The sequence below is a fragment of the Schistocerca serialis genome, chromosome 12, assembly GCF_023864345.2.
Source record: "Schistocerca serialis cubense isolate TAMUIC-IGC-003099 chromosome 12, iqSchSeri2.2, whole genome shotgun sequence".
In the NCBI taxonomy this organism is placed as follows: domain Eukaryota; kingdom Metazoa; phylum Arthropoda; class Insecta; order Orthoptera; family Acrididae; genus Schistocerca; species Schistocerca serialis.
In genome coordinates, this window is record NC_064649.1 from 108,829,971 (window position 1) to 108,846,744 (window position 16,774).

Here is a 16,774-nt window from a genome sequence, read left to right on the forward strand (position 1 = left end):
ATACCACATTTGTACTTTGCAACAGAAGAATTGTTTTTTATAACCGCATGAGTCCTACGTGGTTAAGCAATGGAAGCTTACGCTATTATCTCAACCAGAAACCAGAGAGGCGTTGTTCATCGAGATATAACATGAGCTGCAAGAAGTGGGTATATCACAGAAGGATCTCCAGGAAAGCATTCCGTTAAGACAAAATTACAACCGCATCTTGATTTCCAAGAAAAGCCAAAACATGGACTGAAGCGAGGAAGGAACAGCCCGGAAGCGAATATGACAGTTGTGGACTTAACGTGAAGTCCAGGGACAGGGAAAAAGAAAAGCCTTGGTAAGTAGCTTTGTCCGTATGTGGCTGAAACGCCAATATAAGAAGAATAAGTGAAGGTTTATGGCTGAAGCGTTCGAGTTTTGGACAGTTGAAAGTCGAACTTAGTGGCAGCCACAAACTTTGGTATGTTTATTTACCAAAGACAATGTTGATGTTTTGGTGTATTTTGTGCCGGTTGTGCGATGTTGAGGTTATAAATTGCATGTTGGTAAAATTATTCTGAGTTCGATTAGTTTTGCAAACCACTATGGCTGCAGTCATTTTTAGATTGCGCACTGCCTTGAAAAGAATAGAAGAAGTATTTCTTCAAATGTTTATGGGTCAGAACTTCCCCCATGGCAAGTACAATCCGCAGTATTTCGGATACTTTGTATACACAAGAATATTAAGAGTGTAATTAATCCTGTGCAATAATTAATAGGTAACTACGCTCTAGCATACGCTGGAAATGTAATTCCAACGCCGTCAACAAGTGCCTTTTCGTTAGAAAGTATTGTGGGTGACGGATTTTTGTGGGCTGTTCCACGAAATAGGCGCACGATCGAAAGGAGGCTAAAGAGAAAGTATGGCAATCCCGAATACCATCTCAAGATTCTCAAGCCAAAGAAGCATTTACTAACATGTAACACATGTGGCAATTCTTACGAAGCAAGAAATCTGTGTCGTAAGTAAAAAGCATTTTCTTTCGCCTTTGTACCGCGGAAAAACAGCGTCACATAAACAGTTAATTTCATTTTTAAACAGCCCATTGCTATGAGAAAGTGAAGCTGGAAACGGAAGCGATGCAAGAACAAATTCAAAAAGAACTAGGTTTGAATCCTGTTGAACAAGAAGTGGTAGTCGTCTATGAGGGTGAGAAGCAAGAACAGTCGGATGAATTTTGGAAGGTATGTTCAGCTGACATAATGTTTCTGTATGTTACTGTGCCAATCTGAGTAAATGTATTGGATGTGTTACCGAGAAAGACTGGAACAGTGTAACCAGTAAGCAATTGCTATGCAACACAATTGTGAGTTTATGTGGTTCTTGTATTTGCAGTTAGTTACATATTGATTTCAAAATTATGTAACGAGAAGTCAGTGATTAAGATACAGACAGAGATTACTTCATCCACTTACGTTACCTCTTACCTAAGCATGATTGAAAAATGTGACAACTAATTACAAAGCACCAATATTTATAATTTTAGTACCAACTTTAACGAGAACACTTTTTTATGACAGAAAAGAAATCTGAGATACAGGTAGATGTGAAGCTAGCTGTGATAATTTGTCACCAAACAAAACTTTTAAGAAGTCTCTGATGTTTACAGTGTGATTGCTTTAATCTGTGGACTAACTTATGCAGCATGTTCCAGGAGTACTGGTCAATATTCAGGGATATGACAGGAACAATCATTCAAAGCAAATAAGTCTAGTAAACATGGGTTTTAAAATACATTTCATCATAGCTATGAGCAGGACTTGTTCAGTGGAAGAGATGTGTTTGATAGCAGTGAAGATGAGCAGGTGCTTATAGATCTAAAGGAATGCACGTTGGGGCCCATGATTAGTGGTCATTTGTTTCTTGTTTTGGTCCGTACTACCTCCTCACAAAATATGAAAAGCAAAGAGCTTGTATTAGAAAATATCCATTGCACAATACCAGAGATAAAGAAGTGCTCGTAGCTCTTTGTGTATGCGTTTTACAGCCCATGTTTACTAGACTTTTTTGTTTTGAATGATTGTTTCTGTCATATCTTTTCTACTTGCAAACACATTTGCAGTTTTTAGTGCAAAGTATGCTCTCTGGGTTGGAACGTTCTATGCAATTCACTTCAGTTCTGTTTAACTGCACTGCTACCTATGTCCAATTAAACCTGCTTACTGTTGTTAAGCTTCAGTCTGCCTCACGATTTTTACCCTCAGTCCCCCTTCCCCCCTCTCATACTACCAGCCATTACCTTCTTTTAGCCTAGTTGTATCACATAACATTTTTTGTGCTAATTTGATACAGTAGCCTACTTCTTCATTTGTTACCCGGTCTACCCGTGTATTCTTCAGCATTCTGTTGTAACACCATGTTTCAAAAATTTCTTCCTCTCCTTGCCTGTACTGTCAATCATCAATGTTTCATTTTTGTATAACACTACATTCCAGACAATTGCTTTCACAAGGCCTCCTACCACTTGTTTATATATTAGATGTTTGCAAATATCTCTTTTTAAGAAGCACTTTTCTCTCTATTACCATTGTTCATGTTATATTCCCAGTTATTTTGCAGCAAAACACATTTACTACTTTCAGAGTTTCATTTCCTAATCTAATTTCCTCAGCTTCACCTGATGTAATTTCACTGCATTCCATAACTCTTATTATTCTTGATATTTGTCTTATAACCCGTTTTGAAGGCACTAACCATTGTACTCAATGGATCTTTCAGGCCCATTGCCGTTTATAATAGAAATTACAATCTCATCAACAAATCACAGACGTTTTAGTTTTTCCCCTTAACTTTAATTACTTTTGCAAATGTCTCCTCAATTGCTTCATTGCTTCCTGTAAGTGTACAAATAACATGGAAAGGGGGGGGGGGGGGGGTAGGCCACAGTCTTGTCTCCATTACTGCCTTTCTTTCATGTCCTTTGACTTTTATAACTGCAGTTTTGACTGTAGCTACACATTTTAGACAACATTTCACTTCTTGTATTTTTATCTCTGTCAGCTTCAGAATTTCAAAGAGTGTATTCCATTCAGTATTGTCTGAACTTCCTCTACTAGTGCAATAAATTTAAGTTTGCCTTTTTTAGTCTCTCTTCTAACGTAAGTCGTAGGAGCAGATTTGTCTTGTGTGTTCCTACATTCCTCCAGAATCCAAGTAGATGCGCTCCAAGATTGACTTCTGTCAATTGTTCCATTCTTTTGTAATTCCTGTTAATATTTTTTAACAATAACTTTTTAATCTGATGTTTATCTAATAATCGTACTCTCTGCTGGAAATATCACTTTGCCACAAAGAAAAATGATCCTAATCCTACTCCTAATGATCCAACTCCCCAAGACACTATCCAAATTGAACCCTGCCTGGAACAGTTCTGTCCCCCGTCACAGCGGGACCCACCGCATCTTCCTCAAAATCAACCTCTCCAAACCTTCCAGGAATTTCTGACCTCCAGCCTTGCCTCTCAATCCTTCTTAAAAAACCTTAATCCTACTCCCAACATCGCCACTGCTGAGGCCCAAGTTATCCGTGATCTGTAGGCTGACCGATCCATCGTCATTCTTCCGGCGGACAAGGGTTCCACGACCGTGGTACTTGATCGTCGGGAGTATGTGGCTGAGGGACTGCATCAGCTTTCAGACAACACTACATACAAAGTTTGCCAAGGTGATCCTATTCCTGATGTCCAGGCGGAGCTTCAAGGAATCCTCAGAACCTTAGGCCCCCTACAAAACCCTTCACCTGACTCCATCAACCTCCTGACCCCACCGATACCCCGCACCCCTACCTTCTACCTTCTTCCTAAAATTCACAAACCCAATCATCCCGGCCGCCCCATTGTAGCTGGTTACGAAGCCCCCACAGAACGTATCTCTGCCTACGTAGATCAACACCTTCAACCCATTACATGCAGTCTCCCATCCTTCATCAAAGACACCAACCACTTTCGCGAACGCCTGGAGTCCTTACCCAGTCTGTTACCCCCGGAAACTATCCTTGTAACCATTGATGCCACTTCCTTATACACAAATATTCCGCACGTCGAGGGCCTCGCTGCGATGGAGCCTGCCACCCTACCTAAAACCTCTTTCCTCATTACCTTAGCCAGCTTCATCCTGACCCACAACTTTTTCACTTTCGAAGGCCAGACATACCAACAATTAAAGGAAACAGCCATGGGTACCAGGATGGCCCCCTTGTATGCCAGCCTATTCATGGGTCGCTTAGAGGAAGCTTTCTTGGTTACCCAGGCCTGCCAACCCAAAGTTTGGTACAGATTTATTGATGACATCTTCATGATCCGGACTCACAGTGAAGAAGAACTTCAGAATTTCCTCTCCAACCTCAACTCCTTTGGTTGCATCAGATTCACCTGATCCTACTCCAAATCCCATGCCACTTTCCTTGACGTTGACCTCCATCTGTCCAATGGTCAGCTTCACACGTCCGTCCACATCAAACCCACCAACAAGCAACAGTACCTCTATTATGACAGCTGCCACCCATTCCACATCAAACGGTCCCTTCCCTGTACCCTAGGTCTTCGTGGCAAACGAATCTGCTCCAGTCCGGAATCCCTGAACCATTACACCAACAACCTGAAAACAGCTTTCGCATCCCGCAACTACCCTCCCGACCTGGTACAGAAGCAAATAACCAGAGCCACTTCCTCATCCCCTCAAATACAGAATCTCCCACAGAAGAACCCCAAAAGTGCCCCACTTGTGACAGGATACTTTCCGGGACTGGATCAGACTCTGAATGTGGCTCTCCAGCAGGGATACGACTTCCTCAAATCCTGCCCCGAAATGAGATCCATCCTTCATGAAATCCTCCCCACTCCACCAAGAGTGTCTTTCCGCCATCCACCTAACCTTCGTAACCTCTTAGTTCATCCCTATGAAATCCCCAAACCACCTTCCCTACCCTCTGGCTCCTACCCTTGTAACTGCCCCCGGTGTAACACCTGTCCCATGCACCCTCCCACCACCAGCTACTCCAGTCCTGTAACCCGGAAGGTGTACACGATCAAAGGCAGAGCCACGTGTGTGAAAGCACCCACGTGATTTACCAATTGACCTGCCTACACTGTGAAGCTTTCTATGTGGGAATGACCAGCAACAAACTGTCCATTCGCATGTATGGACACAGGCAGACAGTGTTTGTTGGTAATGAGGATCACCCTGTGGCTAAACATGCCTCGGTGCACGGCCAGCACATCTTGGCACAGTGTTACACCGTCCGGGTTATCTGGATACTTCCCACTAACACCAACCTGTCAGAACTCCGGAGATGGGAACTTGCCCTTCAGTATATCCTCTCTTCTCGTTATCCACCAGGCCTCAATCTCCGCTAATTTCAAGTTGCCGCCTCTCATACCTCACCTGTCTTTCAACAACATCTTTGCCTCTGTACTTCCGCCTCGACTGACATCTCTGCCCAAACTCTTTGCCTTTACAAATGTCTGCTTGTGTATGTGCGGATGGGTGTGTGTGTGTGTGTGTGTGTGTGTGTGTGTGTGTGTGTGTGTGTGTGTGTGTGTGTGTGTGTGTGTGTGTGTGCGCGAGTGTATACCTGTCCTTTTTTTCCCCCTAAGGTAAGTCTTTCGCTCCCGGGATTGGAATGACTCATTACCCTTTCCGTTAAAACCCACATCCTTTCGTCTTTCCCTCTCCTTCCCTCTTTCCTTATATATTCTACATGCTTATTCATTTTATGTTTTCATCAATAATTATCCCAAGTTTTGTAAATTTGGTGTTTTCTGCTATGCACTCATCAATACATCTTCACTGTGAAAGTTTCAAAGTCTGAAGTTTACACAAAGTGTTTTAGTAATATTGTTGTGCGGGTTTAATTGAGTAAATCTTTGGATGGCATTATTTACTTCTACACTGGCTTTTATTTCTAGCTTTTCTGTGTCTTTAACTCCCAACAGAAGAGTTGTGTCATCGGCATAGGTTACTATACTACCATACTCAATCATATTTGGCATGTGATTTGGGTATAGGATGAAGAGTATTGGGCCAAGAATGGAGCCTTGTGGCACAGAGAAGTGTAAAATTCTTGCTTTAGATCTTATTTTTCACCAGCAGTTTTTGTAATTTCAGTATATTGCCTCCTGTTTGTCAGGTATGAGAGAATCCAGTCTCCTGCATTTCCTCTTGCGTCATATAATCCTAATATTTCTACTAAAGTTTTGTGGTCTACTTAGTGGAATGCCTTTGTTAGATCCATAAATACTCATACACATTTATTTATAGGGATTGACTGCTACTTTGTTTTTAAAGTTAGGTCTTTCAGTGCTCCGTCATATTTCTCTCGCGCTGTTGTATCTCCAATCCTATCTTCTTTTTCCTTTTTGTAATATTGTCTTCAGATTTCTTTTGTTCATATAGTCCTTCCATATATCCCTTCTTCCTTTCATTCTTCCCTTCTTTGTTTAGTACTGGATTGCCACCTGACTTCTAGTTATTCATACTCTGGCTTTTTTCTTGAAGATATTGTTAAATTTAATATCTCATATGTTATCCAAGGATTTGTATTGGGTGTTGCCTTTCTTCCTAATTTTTACTGTGTTGCTTTCATGATTTCATCTTCTGTAGTATTTTTTCCCATTTCCATCAGATGTTGTCTGATACTGTTTTTTAAACTTACAACAAACTCAGTTTCTTTTAACTTATCCAGGTTCCAGTTACTTAATTTCCTGTATCTCGCAATTTTTCTCACCTTTAATTGCCTCTCATAACTCATAAATTATGGTAAGGGTCAACTTCGGCTCCTTCATAACCAATAAATTTTATTCATAGTCCACTTCTACTCCTGAAAATGTTTTGCTGTTTAAAATCTGGTTTCCAAAGCTCTGTTTTATCATTATATAATCTGTCTGAAACTTTGGTGTTTCCAGGTGTTTTTCACTTACACAACTTACTTTCGAGAATGTTTAAGCAAGTGTTTCCAAATTATACAAGGCAGCTTCACCTTGCATTTATTTCTGCCAGTCCATGTTCAGCAATTTTTTTCTTTCTCTTACTTTTCCTATTATCAAATTCCAGTCCCTTGCCACTATTAATTGTTTTTCTGTCTCTCTGTCAGCAATTTATATAGCTTAAGAACAGCAGAAGCACTATAATACTTCCGTTAGGGAAGCCAGATATCACTTGTGTTTTATTCAATAACTTTCCATCAATTACTATAAAATGAGACTTTTTTTAACTAGAAATCATGAATCTAGTCTGAGCTGACCAAAGATGATACTTCACAGGCACACAATTTGATTAGAAGCTGCTTGTGAGGAATTGTGTCAAAAGCATTTTGAAAATCTAGAATTATTGAGTCAGTTTGAGATCCTCTGTTGATAGCCCTTACTTAGCGTGAATAAAGAGCCGGTTGTGTTTCACTAGAATTATGTTTTCTGAATTTGTGCTGACTTTGTGTCAACAGGTTGTTTTCTTTGCGGTAATTCATAATATTCAAACACAGTATATGTTCCAAGTTCTGCTTCAGATTGATGTTAGTCATATAGGACTGTCATTCAGCGAATTACTTCTATTTTCTATATCACCGGGAAATACAATGACTACAGTTTCCCTTGCTTTTAGCTGTTTGTAGGTCTAACATAGCAATGCCATGTTGCCTAATGTTACAACGGAAATGCTGCTGCCCTCCTTCAAGAACTCAATGCAAACTAAGTACTGGATTACACTGTACATGCAGGTTTTTTGTGTATGAGTGTTTAATGTAAATATAGGACCTATACATATTCACTTATTCATATATGTGGGTCATTGCAAATGTCATGACAACAACACTATGTGATCAAAAGTGTCTGGACACCTGGCTGAAATGGCTGAAAATGACTTAAAAGTTTGTGGCGCCCTCCTTCAGTAATGCTAGAATTCAATATGGTGTTGGCCCACCCTTAGCCTTGATGACAGCTTCCACTCTCGCAGGCATATGTTCAGTCAGGCACTGGAATGTTTCTTAGGGAATGCCAGCCCAATCTTCACGGAGTGCGGCACTAAAAAGAGGTATCGACGTTGGTCGGTGAGGCCTGGCACGAAGTCGGCGCTCCGAAACATCCCAAAGGTGTTCTGTAGGTTTCTGTGCAGGTCAGTCCATTACAGGGATGTTATTGTCATGCAAACACTCCGCCACAGGCTGTGCATTATGAACAGGTGCTCGGTCATGTTGAAAGATGCAATCGCCATCCCCGAATTACTCATCACCAGTGGGAAGCAAGAAGGTGCGTAAAACATCAGTGAAGGTCTGTGCTGTGATAGTGCCAAGCAAAACAACAAAGGGTGCAAGCTCCCTCCCTTAAAAGCACAACCACACCATAAGACCACCTCCTCCATTGGCAGATGATGTTCACCAGACATTCACCATAGCCACACCCTACCATAAGACCGCCACATTGTGCACCATGATTTGTCACTCCACTCAACATTTTTCCACTGCTCAATCGTCCAATGTTTACACTCCTTACACCAAGTGAGGCGTCGTGATGTGTGGCTTATGAGCAGCCGCTTGACTGTGAAATCCAAGTTCCCTCACCTCCCACCTAACTGTCATAGTACTCGCAGGGGATCCTGATGCAGTTTGGAATTCCTGTGTGATGGTCTGGATAGATGTCTGCGTATTACACATTACGACACTCTTCAACTGTCGGCGGTCTCTGTCAGTCAACAGACGAGGTCAGCCTGTACGCTTTTGTGCTTTACATTTCCAAACTCTCTTGCAGACGTATGACACAAGTGACCCCCAATCACGTGATCACGTTCAAAGTCCTTGGTTTCCACGGAGCACCCCATTCTGCTCGCTCAACGATGTCTGATGACTACTGAGGCAGCTGATATGGAGTAGCTGGCAGCACAAAGCACCTAATATGAAAAATGTATGTTTTTGTGGGTGTCCGGGTACTTTTGATCACACAGTGTATTTTTTGTCTTGAAAATGGCAACGAATTAAAAAATTCGGAAATATCCAAGTGGAATGTTAGTTCATATATAAACACTACATGTAGGGAGATGAATGAACACACACATGGTTCTAAAGATGCAGCATGAGGAAAAAGTTGAAAGAAAGTTTGTCATTGCAAATGTGTTTTACTGTCAGTTGCAACAGTAGTACATTACAAACTATGTGCCTTCTGTGTTGGTTGGAGTTTGCCCGGAATCCTTTCCAGGAGAACGAAGCACGAAGAGAGACTACAGTGGGAGCTGAGAAGCCATTCAGTATGGATGTTACCCGACTTGAACAGTGTTCTTACGTAAAGATTCCAGTTCACCATAGAAGGAACGTACAAGAGTATCTAACAATGCCGCCACTTGCAAAGTAGGTTAGAAATCAGATTAATAATGTTGCTCACATAGTATATGTTCGCTTTATCGGGCAACAACAAAGTTACCGACTGTGGATGGTATCGTCAGAATGGAAATAATGAGGTCACTGTAAAAAAAGTCATTAATTTGGCACTTATCTTGAATGGATTCCCACGTAGATTTCGTTGAAGTTGTTATGGCTCATCTTGTTGATTCTAGGGTGATTCCACTTTGAATGCTAGAAGGTCCAGATCTGTATTTTAGCAATATTTGAAGACCTGACAAATGCATTTTTCAGGAAATGCTTAATGATCAAACAATCCCAGATCAGAACAATGGTATGGTAGAAGTAATTTTTGACTTGGTGTTCATGATCCACATTTTTGTTAAACTTCTTGTAAATTCACATATACTTCTTCTTAATTGTCACATCATCAAGAAAACAGTTTTGTATCAATCTTCATATATTTAATTTTCACTTTAACCAAACACAAGACTTGACTGTTCTTTTACAAAGCGAAATAACAAATTAACTTTTGCAAAGTGAAACAAAGACTACTCTGTGCGCATTCGCGCCAAAATGGTTACAAGTAAGTCAAAGATTATGACAGTCTCACAGAAATGAATACACACAAGAACCATATCACTGTAATATAGTGATACATTGGAGTACCTGTACATTAATAAAATTAAATGTGAATATTGTCACAAAAATATGTCAGTTACTTCGCAGTAGTACGATATTACTGGTATCAAGAACTGGGGTTGGACTGCCGTAATGGTCACGTAAATAGATAACCATTACAAGTGCCACGAGGTGTTTGTGGAAGCAGTAGGACATGCTGCTCTACCATGCTGAACTGTTGCTCAGTGGGTAGATTCATTCAGGCGCCGCACAGCTACAATGGCCGACCTGCTCCAATATGTGTGGCCTCTCAGTGTGTGTACGGATTGTGCCCATACCCAGATTGCCCAGTGCCAAGGGAACCTCAGCAGACAGATGCTGCAGGAATTACAGGGCCATGCTGGTATTGACAAAACAACAATCCACAGGATTTTATGCAACAGTCTACACGTTCTTAAAGTTGGTGCAAAGTGGGTGCGTCATGCACCAGGTGAAGAGACGAAATGGAAATGGGCATGTTAAGAAATTCGTCATGTGCATCTAGTGCATTATCAGGAGGAATGAGACAATATGCTTGTGAGATTGCTGCCGTAGATGAATTTTGAGCCAGGGCCTGCAAACCAGAACTGAAACCCAGTCCCTCGGAATGGCATCATCTGGGTTCATCATACAGGCAGAAATATTGTTTGAATCCCTCTCTTGTCCTTTTGTGGTTATCATAGCGTATGTCATTAGAGGAGTGATTTCGTGCGTCGTTAGAGGAGTGATTTCGTGCCATTTTGTCCCCCATACGCAAACTGTCAATTCACTGTACTACTGTCGTACTTTTCTGCAATTGCGCCTACGAGGGGTTATTTGGGAGAATCGTCCTGAACGTCTACACAGTGGATTAATTCTTCAGGACAAAGTGAGAGCCCATACGGCAGCGTGCGTGTGGAATCTGCTCGTGCGATGGGGGGTAAGTACTGGAGTATCTACCATATTTGCCAGACTTAACACCTTGTGGTTATGACATCATACAAAAACTGAAAGAGTGATTGTGTGGAACATGCTTTCAAACATGTAAAGACATTGCAACACAGTGACACATCAAATTCGACAATTCACACGTGCTGAGGCCACAGGTATTTGAAGTCTCGCACAATGGTTGCAGTATGTGATGGATTAGTTAGGAGACTAGTTCGAGAGACTCTAAGATGCTACAAGACCATGTCCCTGCCCGGTACTGTTGTGTTCTGTTGCAATTGACAGTAAAATCTGTTTGAAACAAAAAAAAAATTTTTTTTTTTCTTTTTTGGGGGGGGGGGGGGGGGTGCTGTATCTTTATGGCTGTGTGTGTGTTCGTCCCTCTCCCTGCATGTAATGTTTGCATATGAACTAACGTTCCATTTGCATATTTTGATACTTTTTAATTTTCAAGGCAAAAAATAGTTGCCATGACTTTTGGAATGACCCTCATACATTCAAGGGCCAAAAGAAAGTGGTACACCAGCCCAATATCGCGTGGGACCTCCGCGAGCACACAGAAGTGCCGCGACATGACATGGAAGGGTCTCGACTAATCTGAAGTAGTGCTAGAGGGAAATGACACCGTGAATCCTGCAGGGCTGTCCGTAAGTTCATAAGAGTGTAGATCTCTTCTGAACAGCACATTGCAAAGCATTCCAAATAAGCTCAATAATGTTCATGTCTGGAGAGTTTGGTGGCCAGTGGAATTGTTTAAACTCAAAAGAGTGTTCCTGGACCACTCTGTAGCAATTTTGTATGTCTGGGACATCGCATTGTCCTGCTGATATTGCCCAAGTCCATCGGAATGCACAATGGATGTGAATGGATGCAGGTGATCAGACAGGTTGCTTACGTACGTGTCATCTGTCAGTTGTGTCTAGACGTATCAGGGGTCCCATGTAACTCCAGCTGTATGTGCCCCGCACCATTACAGAGCCTCCACCAGCTTGAACAGTCATGCTGACATGCAGCGTTCATGGATTCATGAGGTTGTCTCCATACCCGTACACTACTGTCCATTCGATACAATTTGAAACGAGATGTGTTTGACTGAGCAACATGTTTCCAGTCATCAACAGTCAAATCTTGGTGTTGTTGGGTCCAGACAAGGTGTAAAGTTTTGTGTCGTGTACGAGTGGGCCTTTGACTACAAAAGCCCATATTGATGATGTTTTGTTGAACGGTTCACAAGCTGACACTTATTGATGGCCCAGCATTGAAATTTGCAGCAATTTGCGGAAGAGTTGCACTTATGTCACATTGAACGGTTCTCTTCAGTCGTTGTTGGTTCCATTCTTTCAGGATCTTTTTCTGGCTGTAGCAATCTTTTTTCTGGCTGTAGCAATCTTGGAAATTTGATGTTTTTATCAGTTTCCTGATATTCACGGTACACTCTTAAAATGCTCGTGTGGGAAAATCCCCAATTCATCGCTAACTCAGAGATACTGTGTCTCATCACTTGTGTACTGACTATAACACCATGTTCAAAGTCACTTAAATCTTGATACCCTGCTATTGTAGCAGCAGTAACCGATCTAACAACTGTGCCAGACACTTGTTGTCTTATATAGGCATTGCTGACCACAGCACCATATTCTGCCTGTTTACGTATTTCTGTATTTGAATAGATATACCTATACCAGTTTCTTTGCCACTTCAGTGTGTATGCCAGTATCTATTGAGGTATTCATAACTCCCAAAATGCCCCATGCCTCCCCTCCTCCCGTTCCTAGTCTCGTCCATTGCAAATAAGTGATCAACTGCTGAAGCATTCGCATCGAAGTTCCACACATGAAGAACTGAAAAGCAGTGGAGCTCACACAATGTTAGGTGCAGAAAGCTCACTAATATACCAGATTGCATAGCAGCTTCAATTCCCACCGTGCTGTAATTGTGTTGTTGCCTACGATGACTGCCTGTAAAGTGCAATCTAGTACTTAGGTCACACTAAAAATGTGCAGTAGGGAAAAATGTTGCATTCAACAAGGCCACAAGAAACTTCTGGTTGGCAGTGGCACAAAGTTCCAGCACTGCTTTCTGCAGACTCAGTATGTCAGAATGTTATGAATACACTTTGCAGATAACATTATTCTAACGGCAGCTGTGCTGGAGGGGTATCTGTGCAGAGGATAAACAAATCTATGGTTCTTGAAGGACTTGCAATAGTGTCTAAAGCAATTATTTTTACATTTTTCAGTGGAACTTTAAAGAACAGGAAAGCACTGGAAACACAACAAGCGAAAATGAATAAATTACTCATGCTCTCATTCTCTTTACATTGTTCAAAATCGGAAATAAAAACATCTAAATTTTGCCTAAAATAATTTATTGTTTTTGTTTCTTTTTAAGAACAATGAGCTCTACTTGTCTCTCTACAGTATGCAACAGTCTGAAAGGCATTGGCTGAGTGCTGACACACACACACACACACACACACACACACACACACACACACACACACACACAAATGTGCATACGGGTTTCCCTCTTTGTTCTGATAGTGTCCGGTGGTGTAAACAAAACATGGAAACAAAAGTCTTTTATGAAACCACATTGAAAAGAAATTCTTGTTCTAATGTGAGACTTATCATTGATAATCATTATAAAATCAAATGAAACTTGTAACACAGTGTGGGTTAAACACTAAAGTTGGCAGTCTTCATAACCAGTGAACAATAATTACAAAATCTACAGCTTGTTGCAGACAAGGAAGGTTACTCGATTCGGGGATGCCCTGGGTGAAAGAGGGCAGAAATTGTAGTCATGTTACAGAGCGTTTTGAGGAGAAATTTTTATGTCTGACATCAGGTAGTACCAACCTAAAACTGAATGCCTAGAACGCATTAGCATATTTCACGTGGAAGTAACAGTGATTCATGAAAGCTCGCTATACAGACAGTCGTCTTCAAAAGTGATGTTTATTTGTATACGTGATTCTGAAATTAAATTAAAGCTGTTTTAATACAACACAATAAGCAGAAGGAAAGTTTGTACTAGAGTAATTGTTGTCAGATCTTGATGATCATTAAGGCAATGACTCAGCATACCTCCCAACCATTTCAAATATTGCAAGCCTTTAATACAGGCTGTGATGACCCAACTTGCTTACTGTGCTAACATTACATTATGTGGTCAATAACTTTGCTTATAGTGTACATTTTCTGCTTTGTTCCAAGACTGGTTTCGAGCAGAAATACGATGCACTTTTTACAGAAATCTGTATGAAAATCAATGTTAAAGATTGTGATACTGTCAAAGAAAACTTAAAATGCAGGAAATGTTGTAACACGAAATCATTAATGATGGGAAAGTATTGTATTGAGAGAATAGAACGTATGTTGAGACTGACAAGAATGATTGTAAAATGCGGGACTGTAGAAAGATATACATATTCAGAAAACAAAATAAGTAGTCAGTAGCATCATAGCTCAATGAGGAATTTGAAGCAGTTTAACCCAGCGCAGAAGCAAGTAGAAAAACTGTGGCACAGGTGTAGAATAGTTGTCCATACACATGATAGGGATATTTACATAGAAGAACAGTTCGTGATGGGAGGGACCCTCTGTGGTATATAGTCACCAAGAAAAAGAAAAAAAGCTCTATATAACAGGTATAAAACAAAGCATTCAGCTTTAGAGAGATAGCTCCTAAAGGAAGAGCAGTTGGCTATAAATGGCAATGTGTCAAGGCACTGAGTGACCACCATAGCAAAAACTTAAAAGACCTCTCCCAAGACCGAAAAGAAATTCTGGTCATATGTTAAGGCTGCTTTCTTACTCACCAAATGGCAGCAGAACACACACATAAAAGACGGTTATAATTAGACAAGCATTCGGAGCTAGTGGCTCTTTCGGGTAGTAGGGTTGAAGGGAAAGGAAACGGGGTGAAGGAAAAGGACTGGAGAGGGCTAGGAAAAGGGGTAAATTTTGGGAAAGTCACCGTGAACCGTGGAGTAGGAGAGACTTACTGCACGGGATGAGAAGGAAGTACTGATCTTTCCTTCTCATCCCATGTGGTAAATCTCCTCTAACACATTCATGTTTTCATCGATTTTTGAAGTTGAAGGTCTCCATGAGTGAGGTTTTTCTTCAATGTGTTCCTGGTGGCCTTCCAAAGATGATTTGTGCCAGTGAAAAACTTGTACTCTCAATAAGGAATGTTTCCCATAGGCCTGTTTCAACTTTTCAGAGGTCACACTCATGAATTCTCCAAGTTTAACAGAAAACTTGATTGCACAATATTGCTCTATATTCTGCTGTTCCATTTTTGTACACACAACAGAAACACAACTTCTCAAAAATTGTGTGATGGCTGTATGCAGCGGGAACTGGGGATGGACTCACCAGTCTACACAAGTAAAACAACGTTGCCAGATCACTCACAGGGTTGTCAGTCTATTTATCAGTCTCATTATTTTTCTCTCACACACACGGTTGGTTGAGAAATTTGTGTAGAAGGCTTTTGTGCAAGGTAGGTATTTTCTACTACCATAGAAATTAGTTAGCCATATTTCAACAAGTCAAAATTGCATAAACATAGTAATTACAAATTACACACCTTTGAAAGTGTAGATAACAAAAAGTGATGAATAGATGTTTTTCTCTCTTTTTAGGGGAAGCGAATAGTAGAGATGAAGAGGGAACGCCCACCGTGGTTCAGCAAAAATCTTCTGCAGCGTTCCACTGAGGAACCGACATCTGTTCCAGGAGACATGAAGCCGAAAGAGTTGGCATGAGCACACTGGCAACTTGTGCATTGTTGTTATACCAGGTGGTGACAGTGGATATTGTTGCAAACAGCAAGCTAAATAAGCATACGGTAATGCTTGAGGTTGCCCATACGGACTGAATCCAGACTGTTGACCACGGAGTGTAGATAGCATTGGTGTTTGTTGTGTTTTACGATGAGCAATGTTTGTTGTAACTGTCTTCTCACTTGTACCCAAAATTGTATCAATGCTTGAAGTTTGTACTGAAGCATAGTATTTGCATAATAACTTTGGATAACATAACTTGTAAAGTGAGAAATATGATTGATACAGTACTAGCATAAACAGTGTTCGTAATAAAGAGTGTTTAAATTTATCCCCACCAATCCATTTGAACTGCACTTTTGTAGAATTTAAATTTCATATTGTTCACATATACTACTTCGACCATTGTTGCCAATTAATTTACAGAAAGCTTTGAAGACAAGATGCTGAGAACAGCTTTTTTAAAACCTACCTGTTTTTGGAGCTACGTTGATAACATGTTCACAGTGTGGCCACATGGACAAGATACTCTACTTTTCCTATTTTGAGGATAGGTGTAGATTAAATGTATTCATTAGTTGATCAGTAGAATTGTTGTAGATTAATTCTTGAAAGTACTTGCAATATCCAGAATGAAATTTTCACTCTGCAGCAGAGTGTGCACAGATATGAAACTTTCTGACAGATTAAAACTGTGTTTTGGACCGAGGCTCTGTCAGAAAGTTTCATATCAGCACACACTCCGCTGCAGAGTGAAAATTTCTTTCTGGAAACATCCCCTAGGCTGTGGCTAAGTCATGTCTCCGCAGTATCCTTTCTTCCAGGAGCGCTAATTATGCAAGATTCACAGGAGAGCTTCTGTGAAGTTAGGAAGGCAAGAGACAAGGTACTGTCGGAATTAAAACTGAGGATGGGGCAAGAGTTGTGCTTGGGTAGCTCAGTCGGTAGAGCACTTGCCCATGAAAGGCAAAGGTCCCAAGTTTGTCTCAATCAGGCACACAGCTTTAATCTGTCAGGAAATTTCATACTTGCAATATATTTAT

The 16,774-nt window shown here is 40.9% G+C and overlaps 1 protein-coding gene across 1 annotated transcript; it reads left to right on the plus strand.

Moving 5' to 3' along the window:
- Window positions 1-375: 375 nt before the first annotated feature.
- Window positions 376-16,020, plus strand: LOC126428153 (39S ribosomal protein L32, mitochondrial). The gene is made up of 4 exons (XM_050090062.1): window positions 376-663; window positions 747-989; window positions 1,070-1,212; window positions 15,591-16,020. The coding sequence occupies exons 1-4, from the start codon at window positions 573-575 to the stop codon at window positions 15,711-15,713; spliced, it is 600 nt and encodes a 199-aa protein (XP_049946019.1). The 5' UTR covers window positions 376-572; the 3' UTR covers window positions 15,714-16,020.
- Window positions 16,021-16,774: the final 754 nt, after the last annotated feature.

Coding starts and splice junctions, on each gene's coding strand:
- LOC126428153 (XM_050090062.1), top strand. CDS start 573: ATGGCTGCAGTCATTTTTAGATTGCGCACTGCCTTGAAAAGAATAGAA. Junction 664..746: donor GGGTCAGAACTTCCCCCATG/GCAAGTACAATC, acceptor AATAATTAATAG/GTAACTACGCTCTAGCATAC. Junction 1,213..15,590: donor AGTCGGATGAATTTTGGAAG/GTATGTTCAGCT, acceptor CTCTCTTTTTAG/GGGAAGCGAATAGTAGAGAT.